Genomic DNA, 16,945 nt, shown 5'->3' on the forward strand with positions numbered 1-16,945 from the left:
AAAATCTTAATCGCCAAAAAGAAAATGTTACATCACAAATTACTTAAGAGCCTCCCAACCTCAAATTGCTATAAATAAATCTGTAGGAAAGGAATTGGAAAAAAAACATTAACAAAAAAAAAAAAAAAAAAAAGAGATACAGAAATCCTTCCATCCATCCTCAAGCCTGCTTAACCCATTTCTGGGGTATAAAGCGGCTGGAGCCTTTCCTGTCAGCATCATCCTGAGGGCAGAAAGCAACTCTGCACAGAGCATTACTCCACTGCATGGCACATTCATGAAAACTACTGAGCTGATTTAAATTGTTTCTTTGTGATGTGGGAAGAAAACCAGTGTGCTTCCACAAACCCATTCATACACAGGGTGCAGTCAAGAATATCTTTTGCGCACTAAATGTCATTCAATTCAAGGACAAACTACTGAATCACATAGCTGAAGGTGAAACTCTGACGACTGTCAACATTAGAACAACTGTGAGGCAATAGCCACAGTTCAGCTGGTAATGAAAATCTCAAGTACAAGTCATTCTCTTAAACACATATAGTAAAATTTAGTGCCTGGAAGGTCAAAGAAAAGTTTTGTATTTCTGTTCATGTACTGTATCTTATATTTGAATATATTAAAAATTGTCATGAGATAAATTAAAACAGTTTACCATGATAATATTTTTTAGATAGATAGATAGATTTAGCACTAGATAGATAGATAGATAGATAGATAGATAGATAGATAGATAGATAGATAGATAGATAGATAGATAGATATGTCATTAATCCCAAGGGGAAATTCACATACTCCAGCAGCAGCATACTGATAAAAAAACAAAGTGATAAAAATGCAGGTATAACAGACAATAACTTTGTATAATGTTAACATTTACCCCCCCCCGGGTGGAATTGAAGAGTCGCACAGTGCGGGGGGTGGAACAATCTCCTCAGTCTGTCAGTGGAGCAAAATATATATATATATATATATATATATATATATATATATATATAAACATACCATGCTTATATTAAGTTAAAAAGTGTACTAAAAAGTAAAAAATTAGTCTCTCATAGATCTGTCTGGATTTAGTATTTTGTAATAATCAAGATAGAATTGAGAGTACAAAGGTGATTGAAACACTAGGGTCAAGTGACCATAATATAATACAGTTCAGTATTTTGTAAGAGTGCAGATGCTAAGACTAAAATTGTGAAGCTGAACTTTGATAGGGTTAATTTTGACCAGATGCGACAATGTCTAAGTAGGATACACTGGGATAAGCTTTTAAGTGTAGAGCCAGTCAAGCAGCAGTGGAACAGGTTTAAAAATGTTTTACATGTAATGCAGGACAGATACATACCTAAATTTGGAATAGGAAATTTTAAAAAAAAAGAACGATTTAAAAAAGAAATTGCAAAGGAAAAAACTGTGTTATAAGGCATATAAGATGAATGACTGCAAAGGAATCGTACAGCGTATGAGAGGATATCAGGGAGGCTAAAAGACAGCTGGAGAGAAATATAGCACATAAGGTAAAAAGATACCCTAAGAGATTCTTTCAGTATTTTAGTAGTAAAAGAACAGTCAAGGAGGATGTCAAGTGCATCATAAATAGTAAAGAGGAATTAAAAGATACAGACAATGATATAGCGGATGCCCTAAACTTATATTTTTCTGAGGTGTTTACAAGTGAGCAAGTTGATAACCTCCAGAGAGGTAAATGCAACTACTAGGAAGGTACTGAGGGATTTGGAAATTGTAAAGGGAGAAGTGCTGCTCAGATTATATAAGCTGAAATCAAACAAATCACCAGGACCAGATAATTATCCTCGAGTTCTTAAGGAGGCTAGTGAGTACATATATAAACCCTTGACACAAATTTTTAGGAAGTCACTGCGTACTGGAGAGATTCTGAAGGACTGGAAAATAGCAAGTATCATCCCATTATATAAAAAGGGTGACAGGGCAGATCTAAGCAATTATAAGCCAGTAAATTTAACATGCATCACAGGAAAATTAATGGAAGGAATTATTAAGGATAAGATTGAGCAACACCTGGCAAGGACAGGAGTTATTTTGAACAGTCAGCATGGGTTCAGAAGAGGGAGGTTGTGTTTTACTAACATGCTGGAATTCTATGAGGAGGCAACAAAAGGATACGATCAAAGTGGAGCATATGATATTATTTATCTTGACTTTCAGAAAGCATTTCATAAGGTTCCACATGAGAGGTTGGGCGTCAAATTAAAATAAGTGGGAGTTCAGGGTGATGTTTTTAGATGGCTGCAGAATTGGCTCAGACACAGGAAGCAGAGGGTGATGGTGCGAAGAACCTCTTCAGAATTGGCCGATGTTAAGAATGGTGTTCCACAGGGGTTAGTGCTAGGGCTGCTGCTATTTTTAATAAATATATCTAAATGATTTAGATAGATGTAACAAGCTGGTTAAGTTTGCAGATGATACCAAGATAGGTGGATTAGCAGATAATTTGGAATCCGTTATATCATTACAGAAGGACTTGGATAGCATACAGGCTTGGACAGATTTGTGGCAGATGAAGTTTAATGTCAGTAAATGTAAAGTATTAAACATAGGAAGTAAAAATGTTAGGTTTGAATACACAATGGGCGGTCAGAAAATCGACAGTACACCTCATAAGAAGGATTTAGGAGTCATAGTGGACACTAAGCTATCAACTTCCAGACAGTGTTTAGAAGCCATTAAGAAGGCTAACAGAATGTTAGGTTATACAGCACGGTGTATGGAGTACAACTCCAAAGAGGTTATGCTCAACCTTTATAATGCACTGGTGAGGCCTCATCTTGAGTACTGTGTGCAGTTTTGGTCTCCAGGCTACAAAAAGAACATAGCAGCTCTAGAAATGGTCCAGAGAAGAGCAACTAGGCTGATTCCAGGGCTACAGGGGTTGAATTATGAGGAAAGATTAAAAGAGCTGAGCCTATACAGTTTAAGCAAAAGAAAATTAAGAGGTTACATGATCGAAGTGTTTAAAATTACAAAGGGAATAAGTACAGTGGATCGAGACTGTCATTTTAAAATGAGTTCATCAAAAACACGGGGACACAGTTGGAAACTTGTTAAGGGTAAATTTCACACAAACATTAGGAAGTTTTTCTTTACACAAAGAACGATAGACACTTGGAATAAGCTACCAAGTAGTGTGGTAGACAGTAAGACTTTAGGGACTTTCAAAACATGATGATTTTTTTTGGAAGAAATATGTGGATAGGACTGGCGAGCTTTGTTGGTCTGAATGGCCTGTTCTCGTCTTGAGTGTTATAATGTTCTAATCACTCGTAAAATAAAAGGGGGAGTACTTTTGCTAAGATTTAGAGAAGTGTTTTTTGAATGTTGATTGATGAAAAGTGCCCACGCTTTTATTTTACGAGTGATGTATGAGAGACATATTTTTTACTTTTCAGTAATATAATATAATATATAATATAAGCGTGGTTTTTAAAAAGTATTTGTATGTATATATATATATATATATATATATATATATATATATATATATATATAATTTTAAACTTTTTAGTCTTGGGTTTGTTTTTGTATAATTTTGTAATCAATATTTTAACACTTCCTTTAACATTTCTGTTACTAGCACCATCTATTGTTGAAATTTTTAACTATTCTTCATATGAAAATTTCATTTCTTAATTAACATGGATTAATCGATCAATTAGTGAAACAGATTATTGATTCATGTATTGTCTTTGAAAGTGATAAAGTGTGCAAAATTTCAAGTAATTTGGACAATAAGAATTGGGTCAAATAATGATTACAAGGTTTGTACCAGACAACAAACAGGTGAAGTTAAATGAAGCGTGGTAATAAAATAATAATTGAGAGATATACTGAAGACATGCATTAGGATTTTTGTGCAACCTGAGGAAATGCTAAAAAAATGCAATGTACTAATGCATGACAGAAAAAAAAATGATATATCTCTATTATAAAAGAAAATCTTGAGACGAGACTATTGCCAAGAGATTTTTTCAAGTCCCACCCTCCACTCAATCATTTTCAACCACGGTCCTCTCACCTCTCATTCGTGTGAATGCTTTTGTCAGACACAGTTCCTGCGCTCTCAGCTCTTATAAATTTTTACATTTTCCTCACTTTAAATTCCCAATAAAAAAAGACTTATTATGTCCAAATCTTATTGAAGAATTTCATCCCGAAGGATTATCAACAGAAGAAATGAGTACAGGGGCAATCCTAGCACCGAGAAACAATGAAGTCAAATGAATTAATGCAAAAATTGGCGATCAGTTACACGCCAAATTGGTTAAATGTCTATAGACTATGCTGAAACAGTTGGTGGAGGTGGTGCGGAAGATGTTAACAGCAACTTACAATATCCCCTAGAATATCTACAACCGTTAACACCTCCAGTCTTCCACCAGCCGAATAATTGTTGAAAGAAGGATGTGTCATAATGTTATTGCGTAATTTATGTATGAGTGATGGGCTATGCAATAGGACAAGATTAGTCCATCCATCCATCCATTTTCTAACCCGCTGAATCCGAATAGGGTCACGGGGGTCCGCTGGAGCCAATCCCAGCCAACACAGGGCACAAGGCAGGAGCCAATCCTGGGCAGGGTGCCAACCCACCACAGGACACACACAAACACACCCACACACCAGAGCCAATTTAGAATCGCCAATCCACCTAACTTGCATGTCTTTGGATTGTGGGAGGAAACTGGAGCGCCCGGAGGAAACCCACGCAGACACGGGGAGAACATGCAAACTCCACGCAGGGAGGACCCGGGAAGCGAACCCAGGTCTCCTAACTGCGAGGCAGCAGCGCTACCACTGCGCCACCGTACCGCCCCCGGACAAGATTAGTTGTATTCAAAATTGGTCGAACAATACTGACATGTAAAATTGGAACAGGCAACAAGAAAGGTAATGTAGTACATCTTCTGCAGATAACATTAAACAGCAAAGGAGATCTGGGTATGCCATTCGTATTGAAACGTTTACAGTTTCCCGTTAGAATAGCTTTTGCTATGATAATTAACATATCACAGGGACAAACATTCGAAAAAGTTAGTTTATATATTTGAGATAAAGAAATTATATTCACTCATGGGCAGTTATATGTTGCGTTGTCACGATGTAAGTCCAAACACAGAATTAAAATTGCAATATTGATGAAAACTTAATTCATAAAATTGTTTTTACTGAAGCGTAAGTTTAAAAAGTATTGGCTTGTTAATTTCAAAGCCAAGCAGAACGAAAATGTATAACACAACGTATACCTCTAACGCAACATGAAACATATGTAACAATTGCATATATAACAATTCCCATGAAAATAATGTTTAAATTGTACATCTGCTTCTCCATAAACAATCGGCAGATCCGTGATGTTGCTAGCACGTAGCACTCGCCTGGGTGTTGGTGAGCGAAGCCAAGATATATATATAATGATAGTATTATGAAAATATCTCTTCCTGGAATCTTTGGATGATCCCAAAATGGAGCTGAAATTTTGCAGTGCTTCAAATTAGCACTGCATTATTCTGAACATTACAATAATTTTTTCAGCATTTTTCAGGTTGTCGTCTCATACTCACACATTATTCACCAGAAACAGCAGAATTTTCCTTTCCAAAAAGTCTAGCTGCTGTAAAGAGCTCCCCTTTCAACAAAAGGAGCTGGCTGGCACATAGTTAATTAAAATCTAAATTCAGATAGGAAGCATTGCTTGCAGGCTAACTTGTACTTTATCCTCAATTAAAGGTTGTTATGATCACAAACTGATGTAGTACTGTGTTATGCAGTATGTCTCATTATGCCAAATGCAAACAGTAAGGCTAGGGAAATTTCACATATAAGGAACATCGGCAAAATCACTTACAGTCACTGACCTGGGTTCAACAAAATTTGTAATACATTTAATAATCTATCAGTCATTGGGCCACTGTGACCCTTTACTTGTTCATCAAAAGGAACACTTACAGTAAATGTAATAAATGTTATCATGTAATGATTTATAAATGGTTGTTAATCAAATACCTTTATCCAAAGCAATTTAAGAAAACCGCATACCCTATATAATACATTTAAGACTTTAAGAAGAGCCTTTACATGCATTTGTCTGACTTTTTTTGTTAACTCCAATATTCAAGAAGATATTTAATTCAAGGAATTAACACTGACACATTAAACACCACGATATGCAACACTCAAAGACTAAAAAAATTATATTTACTTATGCTTGTATCTCAAAAATATGAAATATTATATACAAAAAAGTATTGTGTACTCTTACTTACAGTGACAAATGAGGCTGCTGCTGGATCTTGATACTGTACTAGTAATGTCTCCACTGGTAACTGGATTTTAGGGCGGCTCTTAATGCGCTTATTTATGTGAACCAGCAATTCCATAACCTAGTATTGAAAAAGGCATTATTTACATATTTTCCCTTTAGTAACTTGTACATAAATTTTATTTCCATTTCAGAGTATATGAAGGACGTATGAGCATACTAAGCAAAATATAATGGTATATTTACTCTGACAAATGGGATACTTTAACAAGCATTCACTTCTATGCCTCTATGTAAACTTTATAATTTAAGACTAAACATTCTGAGGGTAAAACACTTCACACTGAAAATTAAAAATATTAATCATAAACAGAGATTCCAAAAATACAATAATCTAAATGATTAAAGGTAGAAATAGCAGGCAATTGTAACCTTTTTCCGCACACCCTCCTGCGTACTAGAGAGTTTAAGGAGCACTGGAGGTAGAAACTTAGAAATTATGTCCTGTAGCTGTTCATCTGTTTCTGCATGACCCAGTCGCAGGAAAACACGTTCCAGTTGGTCTGATGAAAAGAATTATAAATATATAAACTTTTTACACGTATATACATATAAACTTTAATATATATTTATACATATAGTATATATACTAAAAATAACAAATATGGTACATATAGTATGTCTGCATGGTGAGGGAAATCAATGGAACTACAAAGACAGAGAAAGTGTAACACTACCATACCATGCTCACAGACTGGATGCAAATTTCCTCTTTTTTAAGTAAAATCAAAATGCTAGTGAATGAACACTACAAATTCACACTTCTAACAACATCCTCTTCCAAATTAACTTTCACCTATAATTTTCAATAACTTACAAAACATACACTTGCGTATCGGCAAGAGCTGCAAAGAGAATTCTTACTATTAAGTAAATAAACAAGGAAAACAATAACAAAAGCTAAACAAGAAAAAATAAAAGCAGTACTTTATACTGAATCCCTCTCTTAGCGAGGGGTGACACATGGAACTAAAACCAATATTCAACTTAAATATGTGTGAAAGAATGTTTAAGAATGTTTGATAACGTCTATTCCGGTTCCGGCACACCTGATGACGTCACTTTTGGTTTTGGGGCCTTTGATGATGTCACTTCCGGTATTGGAACGCAAAGCCAGCATCATTAATCAACGTCAGTTCTGTTTTGGACTCTTGACTTGTGAACATCTCAAAACTTTACCTATTTGCAACCAGGGCATATTATATGGGTGGCTGCCCCAAACTTTTTTTGATGTCTTTTTGTCATTCTTGTGACAATGGCGTAGTTGACAGGATGCTTAAAGCCTAGAAGAAACCGGGACAACACCCGAGGTATAACCAGGTGGAAGAATACCGGGGTAGAGTTTCCAATTTTATTGGTTCTTCCTGTGGTCTAGAAAGACCCGGTACAGGCTCCGCTCCCAATTCACTTAACCAGGCTAGTAACAAAACAAAGGGAGTGTGCAGAAGAGATGCAAAGGAGTGGCCTGGTTCCTATGGGGGAAGCAAAGGGGGCTTACTATGCTCTCTCAGAGGAGACAGCGGTTACCCCCACTGGGGTCAAGATCCCAGCCAAATGTGGGGCATCCCCAGTCCAACAGGTGGAAAAATTTAAAAACTGGAAGTTCGACCCAGAGCAACCGACCCAGGAGCAAGCCTTTGCTCTCTGGGGAAAAAGTGGCAATATGGCCATTCAAATTTACCACATTCCAGCTCATACAACAAGTAGCCTGTTTTCTTTTGATAAAGAATATTCCAAAATATTTCACCCAGCTAGTCTGGGGAGAATTTTGGAACATGGAAGAGCTTATCAAGCTCATCATAACACCTAAGACAGCCTCACAACCTGGGTGAGCAGAACGGACCTTTTGTGGACACCATGGGGATTAAGTCTCACAAAATCTGCCTCTTTCATACAAACTGGAGCCTGTTCCAAAGTCCCTGGACCCATGGACATGCAACTTACTCGGGAATGAGGAGGAATGCAGGTGGAGAGAAAGAGAAGGGTTATGCGCAACCCCCTGACAATAATCGCATATGGGAGTAGTAATTGTAAACAGGTTTAGAATTGAAGCACTGTGATTCCAGCAGCAACATTTCCATTGTTGAATTAATGAGGAGGTTTGCCGTTTTTCCATCTCTTGTCCAGAGTGTCAATTGCGGCAGATTCCTAGGAGAGACAGAGCTCCTCTCGTCCCCCTTCTCTTTATTGATGTCCCCTTTAAAAGAACTGGGGTCGATATAGTAGGACCCCTAGAACCCTCAGCCCGAGGACATAAATATATATTAGTTCTCATGGACTATGCTACTCGATACCCAGAGGCTGTTCCTTTACTCTCAGCTACGTCTAAAATTATGGCATGGGAATTGTTTGGGATCTTTTCATGAGGCGGCATCCCTAAAGAAGTCCTTACGGACCAAGGGACACCTTTTATCTCAGAGAAGTTCAACGAGACGGCCAAATTACTTAAAATAAAGCACTTAAAGACCGCGGTGTATCATCTTCAAACCAATGGTCTAGTCAAGAGGTTTAATCAGACGCTCAAACAGATGCTTTGCAAGGTGGTCAGTGGGGATGGGAAAAACTGGGATCAGCCTCTCCCCCTCGTCCTTGTTGCTTATCGGGAAGTCCCAGAAGCCTCTACAGGGTTCTCATCTTTTGAATTATTATATGGAGGTTAAAAAATATAGAAAAAAAAACAATCCTTTAAAAGGATGAGGTTAAAACGACGACATGAAGCAGTCTCTTTAAAAACATGTCCGGTGTGTTCTTTAACTGGTGACACCCCCTGCTTCTCCCTATCCAGGCTTCACAACAGGGGAGCCACTCTACCTGCAGCTGTCCTTTCTTATTCCTTCTGGTCTGGAGGCTTCCCGATCCCTGGCTTTGGTTCAGCACTCTCCCCAGACCAAGACTTAGGTTCCCCAAAGGCCAGGACTCCCACGCAGGGGAATCCATCTCCCAAGCCTCCCGACTCCCGCTGCCTTCTCGGCTTTACGCAGCCAGCCGTCCATCACAGGTCACTACAGTTCCTTGTTTGCTCAACTTGAGCGACCGCTTCCTTCTGCCCCATCGAGTGTCGGCCAAACACCCTTCTTCGGGGCTCACCTTCCACCTGCCTGCGAGCCTTTGCTCACTCACTCGCCCCGGCTCTCTCCACACTGCTTTCTGCCTCACTCCGCAACCTCCGTCTTTCTTTTCTTTTCTTCTACTCTCCTCATGCTTCCATTTATGAAGAGGACATGGCAGCTGTAGCAATCAGCAGCTCCTGGAAACAATTACGGATGCGGACCGTTTCTCAACTGTGCACTTAGGTGAGAAATGCCCACATCACGTACTCCTCAGGAACCGCTTCGGCCACACAACCACCACGCCCCCTTGCTAAGCTGCAAGCACGACGATTATTAATTTTAAATTGGCCTCTTGACGTGAGCTGTGGACCCACTATACCACAGGTTCCTTTAACAGACTCTGCTATGGTCAAGACCATGTTTAGCACCCCTAGTGGACATTGGCAGTATTGTGTCCTTCCATTTGGGTTAAATAGGCCTCCTGCGACTTACCAGCATCTGGTAAGTAAAGTGCTCCGTCCTCATAACTTGTATAGTGCTGCCTACTTGGATGACGTAGTCATTTATTCCAGCACATGGAAGGAACGCCTACTGCAGGACCAAGCAGTATTGCGGATGCTGAAGTTGGGCATAGAAGTAAATCCAAAAAAATGTTTTTTTGGATTGAAAGAAGCTAAATATTTAGGTTACCTAGTGGGTCAGGGTACCGTAAAGCCACAGTGGTCAAAAGTAGATGCCATATTGAAATGTCCCCGTCCGCGAACTAAGCAGTAAGTCCAAGCATTTCTCGGTATAGCCGGTTTTTACCTCAGTTTTCTGAGAGAGTGGTGCCCTTGAGTGATTTAACATAGAAGAGGGCCCCTAACTTTATGGTATGGACTGATAAGACAGGCCCCAACATCAGCACCAGTGTTGAAAGCATCTAACTTTTCACTTCCTTTTACAATACAGACGGACGCTTCGGACACAGGCCTGGGAGCCATGCTAAGCCAAAGTATTGATGGTGTTGAACACCCCCGTAAAGTTCCTGTGCTGGAAACTGTTGGATCGAGAGACCAGGTATGTGGCGGTGGAAAGGGAAGCCCTTGTGATTAAATGACTGATTACACAGTTGAGGTACTACCTCTTGAGTTGTGAGTTTACTCTTGTTACTGATCATCAGGGCCGCCCGACCCGATTGGTCTGGGCTGAGGAGTGGGCCTTGTCACACACATGCGACTGGAAAACAGCTAAAGGTCTTGAATTATAGTTATTCAATGCAAAAACCAGGGGGCGCTGAGGTGCACTAACTTTCCTTCTCAACTGCACCTCACTTGGGGTCAGAGGCAACACTGTCTACGTCATTTTCCCCAACTCAGTGAACCGATCTAAACCAGGATCCTTAAGAAGACTCCCCAGTAGCCACGCATCCTGTACATTGAATTTGATGAGACAGGGAGCATTTCCTAAGTGTGAACAGGTAAGGATCGTCTATCCATGCCCTATTTTTCACACTCTACATTGGCTGCTTTCATTGTTGGGTGCTAACACCCATAATTTTGCAGCATCTGATTTCTTTTATTCCATTTCTACTCTCTTTATAATCAGAATTTTATTTTTTCAGATACTGCATTAACATGATATAAGTGAGTACTCACACTCAATAACTTTTTAATTCTACAGTATGCACAATACCAACAACAGACATCAGCTGTTCCATGTAGGGAGGCTGTGGAATGACTAACACAGCACTCTAGCTGCACATGTGCCATAACGTGTTTTATGCTAACATCTTTATCAGAGCATTCTTTAACCATGCAATTAAGCATGCTATTACTGCATAATGTATATTTTCTACTACACCAACAATCTCAGCCATGAAATATTAGGGCAACAAATTAGCTACATTCATAATTCACATACAGTACATAAGTGATTTAACTATGGATAGTTCCCCTTGTGAAAAGCATATTACATGATTTATCCTTGATTTAAAACTATAGGTAAACTCTTCATAATTCATACTTTAATAAATCACGGGAATGAAGTATAAAGGCTTTACAAAGTTCTATGTTACAGCATACTGTAGTAACTGAATTTGCAAGCAATGCCAAGAAAGATGCATTTCAATAATTATTCAATTCAGCTGCACTTTAACGTGTGTCAAATCATTTTTTAAGGTCTGCCAAGTATAAGTAATTTGAAAGATAATAAGAAAAATATAAACAATTTTTGGGCCTAAATATGTGTATTCTGACCAGTGCCAATTTTGAAATTGGTCCAAAATTAGCTTCTGTGTCCAGAATACGAACTACTGAAATGACAGATCACAATACATTGTGAGGAGAATCTTGAGCTGAAAAGCTTAGACTGAGAGAAACTGTATTGTATGACTAGGGATGAAACCTGGTAACATAATTTAACTCTAGAGTCTAAACAACAGTTCAAATAATTGAAACAGGGTGATTCTCCAACACCAAAGAAATTCTCAGTCCAAATCACTACCAGTAAGATTAAATACCTCAAATATTTCAGATAACCGGTCAATATCACTCTGATTTGCACTGGTGTTTGTTGCAGAAAATCAGGCAAAAAAAGCAAGGAAACTCAACCATTTCCATTTTCCTCTTCATAAGAACCTTGCCGCTCAAACTGTATGGGTTGCAAAGGACACTCTGTGAAACTGCGGATTTGAACAGACTCCCCTCGTATATCGTTCAACAGAATTGGCCATGTATGACAACCTCCAGTGCTCCAGCTTGAAGGTCTGCATACATGGGATGCGCTATCCTTATAATAAAAGCCTTAAGTCTACTGTAGACAATTGGCTTGCAGAAGGCAAAACATTTACTTGAATGTCAGATAAAAGCCTCATGAACAGTGGCTTCATTCATATGAATTGTGTTAAAAATAAATCATATGGTTTTACTGACCCTTCTCTTAACATGTCAAGTTCAAAACTTTTCTTCATGTATTCATTTTTCTGACAGTAATATAAGTGGCCACATGATTGGGTACAGCTACCAAAAAACTGAACAGAATCATAATGAATTCTACAAGTTAATACCGACTTAAAAATCAGCCTATAATAGTGATGGTCAAATTTAAAATACATTGGCAATATTGATTTAATTTGGTGAGGGAAAAAAGAGCAGTGAATGGTGATTATTTGTTGTTCTTTTAAAATTGATTCGCTTGAGTGACTTTGGCACCAATCCTAAGATTACCTTGACTGCTACAACATGAGGCTGTTAAAGTCTCAGTCCAGAAATAAGACTTAGTAACACTATGGTGTATGTAGGAGTATTTCATCATGCCTTATAAATTGTTTTGACTCAATAATGCTAATTTTTCCAAAAACTAAAACAACTAGCCACAATGTCATCTCGCTTCTAAAACTTACTTCATCATTCATGTTAACTGTAATACAAGTGACAGGCAATTGCATATTTTTGAATCTCAACTGTACTGCACCATAATGACATTACATGCCATGCAAAATAACATAAATACAATAGTTCTAACATAGTAAGTTACCAAGTAGTAAATCTCAATTATATTAACATATTTAAAACTTTGAGATAACAAAAAAGTATACAAAACCTGTTAACAACTTTTAAATTACTTAAGACGTTGCTTATTTTAAGTACACAAATACTGTTAACAATATTTAAATTACTGAAAACGTTTATTTTAAGTTTGTTTATCAAGTAAGAAAATATACGCATGCAGTAATATTCTGAATTGTTTGGGAACTTACTTATTTGATTTGAAAACTGGAACCTTGCCAATTATTCAGTTTGTTTAATCAAAGAGACAGATAACACTTTTTTACCCCTTTTTTTTAATATCTTGCCACTGTTAGTAGTGTACACACATGCGTAAGCACCCAGCATGGGCACCTCTGTTTCATACACTCATACTGACTGCTGTAGATCTGCTTTGCAGACAGCAGCAGCTATCTCACATGTAAAAGAGTAAAATACAGTACTGTTGACAAAATAAACAAGTTGAAATAAACTCTCTTAAACAGTAAACTAATATGTAATTGAAACTGTACAGAAGGTTTATGTATCTGTTTTAAGGATAGGCATACATGCAAGAGAGAGAGCTGTTTAAGACAGGACACATTATAGTATTCTTTCATCCATCCATTTTCTAAATCCATTTACCAAAGCAGAGACACAAGCAACAGGTGCAGGCAGGAACAGCACCAGCCCATCTAAGAGGGACACACACACACACACACTGGCCAATTTAGAATTACCAAGTCACCTAACCAGCATGTCTTTGCACTCTGAAGGGAACTGTGGCAAACACATATGGACACCACACAATAAACACCCAGGGTACAAACCCCAGACTCCAAGGCAGCAGCACTACTACTGTACTACCATGTGGTGCTATTTTTGATTTTTAACATACAGTATTTGCATTAGTTATGGCTTAAAAAAATATGAGGAACAAAGATAAACCCATTATTTGAGACTTATTTTAGTAATAGTGTAACTGTTAGAGGGCCAGGTCCCCAGTCACATCTTTACAAACCGCTGATGTGTGTGACACATTGGTTAGCACTACTCCTTGAGTGTAAATTCAGGCCCTGTCATCTTCACTGTAGTACCTTTCTGCATTATCATCAAATCATGTTTGTTTGCTTAAATTTCAAATTGACATGATGTGAACAAAAATGGTAAAGTGGCTTTGGGTGCCCTATAATAGCCAAATCTCTGGGATCACGTCCTGTTTTATCTCTAATGCTATGGTATTGACTGCACGTTCACTGCCTGAAATGGAAAAATCAGGTGGCAAAACAGGATGGATATTTTCTGTGATGTGTCACAATAGGCTATATGTGCAAACTGCCTGACTGGCACTGAAGCCAGCCCTGTTTAATGCCAAAAAATGCTTGGAAAAAAATCTGTAGCATAAGGGCCAATAATATTGAAACCAAATGGGATGGATTCAGCACAAAGGCATCCAGTAAATAAAAACATAACTACGGAGTAGTTTTTGCATGGTTAATATCAAACAAATCTTTTGTTTAATAAGTGTCACTTCAATTCGAGGCCTGGCGTGGTATCCACACACGGGCCACATTCACTGCAACGCCTCACCTGAAGATTATTTGGATCAAAGATCTCGCATTTAAAGTGACAGGAATGAACCTTTAGACCTAAGACTGTATACAACATATAAAAATTACGTTATAAATGCTGCCAACTATTCACAAACGCATTGAAGTACACGCCTATGACATGGCAATTATAGACAGCTGCTTACGATGGCATCTCCACTAACTTTATTTATAGATGTGCGAGATCCCTACTTCCGGTAAGCTATCAACGTGCCTGTCATTTATCACAATTAAAATAATATTCAACCTCGATCGATCGATCAGAGAGGTCTGATACTGCGCATAAAATCACATTGCGTATAGTCGCTCTGGTTATATGAAAGAAAAGTATTGTGGCTAGTAAAGGAATAATTATGCCCGTCCTGGCGGAGCAAGTGAGTCTTTTTATTTATTGCAATCCTGAATCTTAGACGGTAGTTTCGTTTTCTCAGCATGACTGTGCACAGGGCCTTAGGTTTTTTTTTTTCCTGTATGCTGCATGGCAAACATAAACCGGCAACTCCCATTAAGGGTATACATACAAACTCGCAATACACGTATACTTTATGTTGAATATACGACATATAAAAATCACGTGGTATAATCCTTCAGCAATTCTTTCAGCCTTCTTTGCACTTGCAACTTACTGAGCTCATCCTGCGCAGCCATGTTTGCACTCCAGCGGGGGACAGTCCAGCTCCGAGCGGCCCCTGGCTGTCGCTAGCTTTGGCTCGTTCGCTCGCTCTCCCGCCCCCTATCTCTGCCTCTCTTCTTAACTCATTTTTCGATATACTCAAAATGAGCTCAAACTTAAAGCTATACTGTAAAATACATTGTATGAAACAGCACCACTTACAGTTCAAAAGGGGGAGCAGACACTCCCACAGAAAATATTCGTATAATATACTAAACATCATACACATTCGTCTAATTACACAGATCATATAAGTTTAAAAATACTAGCCTGTCTCATTGACTTCCATTGCCGCTTTAATTTAGTCCCAATACTCGTTGTTCACGCAGCTCAGATGTTACTGCTTCCTCCTTTGCTTGAGAGCCGGGAAACGCTGGGCGGGGCTGCGTGATGCACAATCGATTTGCGCTCCCCTACTATGGATAGAGTAATTTCGTTTATTAGAAGTAGAAGTTACTTGCGTGTGCCGTACTTTATCTATCTATCTATCTATCTATCTATCTATCTATCTATCTATCTATCTGGAAGTTATTATCGTATGTGGTATTTGATCTATCTATCTATCTATCTATCTATCTATCTATCTATCTATCTACCTATCGGTGGAAGTTATCGTATGTGGTACTTGATCTATCAGTCTATCTATATGGAATTTATTACCGTTTGTGGCACTTATCTATTTATCTATCAATCTATCTATTACTATGCCCTTAAAAACTATCAAAAAGATCTATCACAATATTCTGCTTTAGTCAATTTAAGATTTTTTTTGTAGTAAACGGCAGGGCAAAGGATATGGCAAGCCAAATTATCATTTAGAAATATCTTTAAAACATTTAAAGATATCTTGAAAACATTTAAAGATATCTCTAAATCTTTTTAAGGTATTAAAGATATCTTTAATTTGGCTTGTCATAAAAGGAAAAGCTATATTCCAATGGAATTAGGCAGACAGTAAATAGATTCAGTCACTGTCAGTGGTATAGTAAAAGATTTAAAATCAAAAATTTTGAGATGTAAGGAGTTCTGGCAAGGGACCATTTCTAAAGATGGATGTACCTTCTGGGTCGGCTTGGGCAAGGCCAAATTACGACTTCCATAGGCCCCCAGGATGTCAAAACTGAAAAGTTGACTTCTCACCTCACCTCGCAATCCTCTCTGAAGGCATCCTCAATAGCATGTATGTCAGTAATAAATTAGGTATAGGAACTTAAGCAGAAAAAAATCCAAACCTTTACATCGGGTCACCTTAATTCATTTTAATTCCATATAAATGGATGTTTGGTTGATGGAGTCAAAAATTAATTATTGAGCTATATTCAGATTCTTATTCTTTGATGTTCAAAATGTTGAGAAAAGTTGATTTTAGGATGGCGACTGTATATGAATCTGTGTGTGTCTGTTTCTTAGAATAACAATTTTTGTCAGAAAATTATGTAGGGTTTTTTGCATTGTGTAGAGTTCCTGGATGACTACATCATAGCAAAGATATTACCTTTTCAGAAATAAACGTTTTCAAGATGTCTGCCCTATAAGGAAAGATCTATCTATTATGATAACTTCAGAAAACATTGACCTTTCCTCTGTAAGCAATCTGCATTGTGCTTGTCTTGTTACAAACTCCAGGCTTATTGATTATAATTCAGTCTGGTTCAGTACTTTTTTCCATGTCCTTCACAAATAATGTGACCCATATCCAATGATAACTGCCATAGAAATTATTTAATTTAATTATCATTTTTGCA

At 37.9% G+C, this 16,945-nt stretch overlaps 1 protein-coding gene across 2 annotated transcripts in view; it reads right to left on the reverse strand.

Moving 5' to 3' along the window:
* ecpas (Ecm29 proteasome adaptor and scaffold) overlaps positions 1 to 15,585 on the reverse strand; it is a 144,806-nt gene extending 129,221 nt beyond the window's left edge. The window contains exons 1-3 of one of the 2 annotated variants that reach the window (XM_039759395.1): positions 15,471 to 15,585; positions 6,734 to 6,864; positions 6,306 to 6,422 (exon numbers count right to left, since the gene is read on the reverse strand). In XM_039759395.1, coding sequence (XP_039615329.1) covers positions 6,306 to 6,422; positions 6,734 to 6,864; positions 15,471 to 15,489 — 267 coding nt within the window. In that variant the 5' untranslated portion in view covers positions 15,490 to 15,585. Of the gene's footprint in view, positions 1 to 6,305; positions 6,423 to 6,733; positions 6,865 to 15,153; positions 15,357 to 15,470 lie in introns of those variants that run through there. The other variant, XM_039759394.1, reaches the window with a different exon arrangement.
* Between the last annotated feature and the right edge of the window lie 1,360 nt (positions 15,586 to 16,945).

This window comes from Polypterus senegalus, chromosome 7, assembly GCF_016835505.1.
Source record: "Polypterus senegalus isolate Bchr_013 chromosome 7, ASM1683550v1, whole genome shotgun sequence".
Classification (NCBI taxonomy): domain Eukaryota; kingdom Metazoa; phylum Chordata; class Cladistia; order Polypteriformes; family Polypteridae; genus Polypterus; species Polypterus senegalus.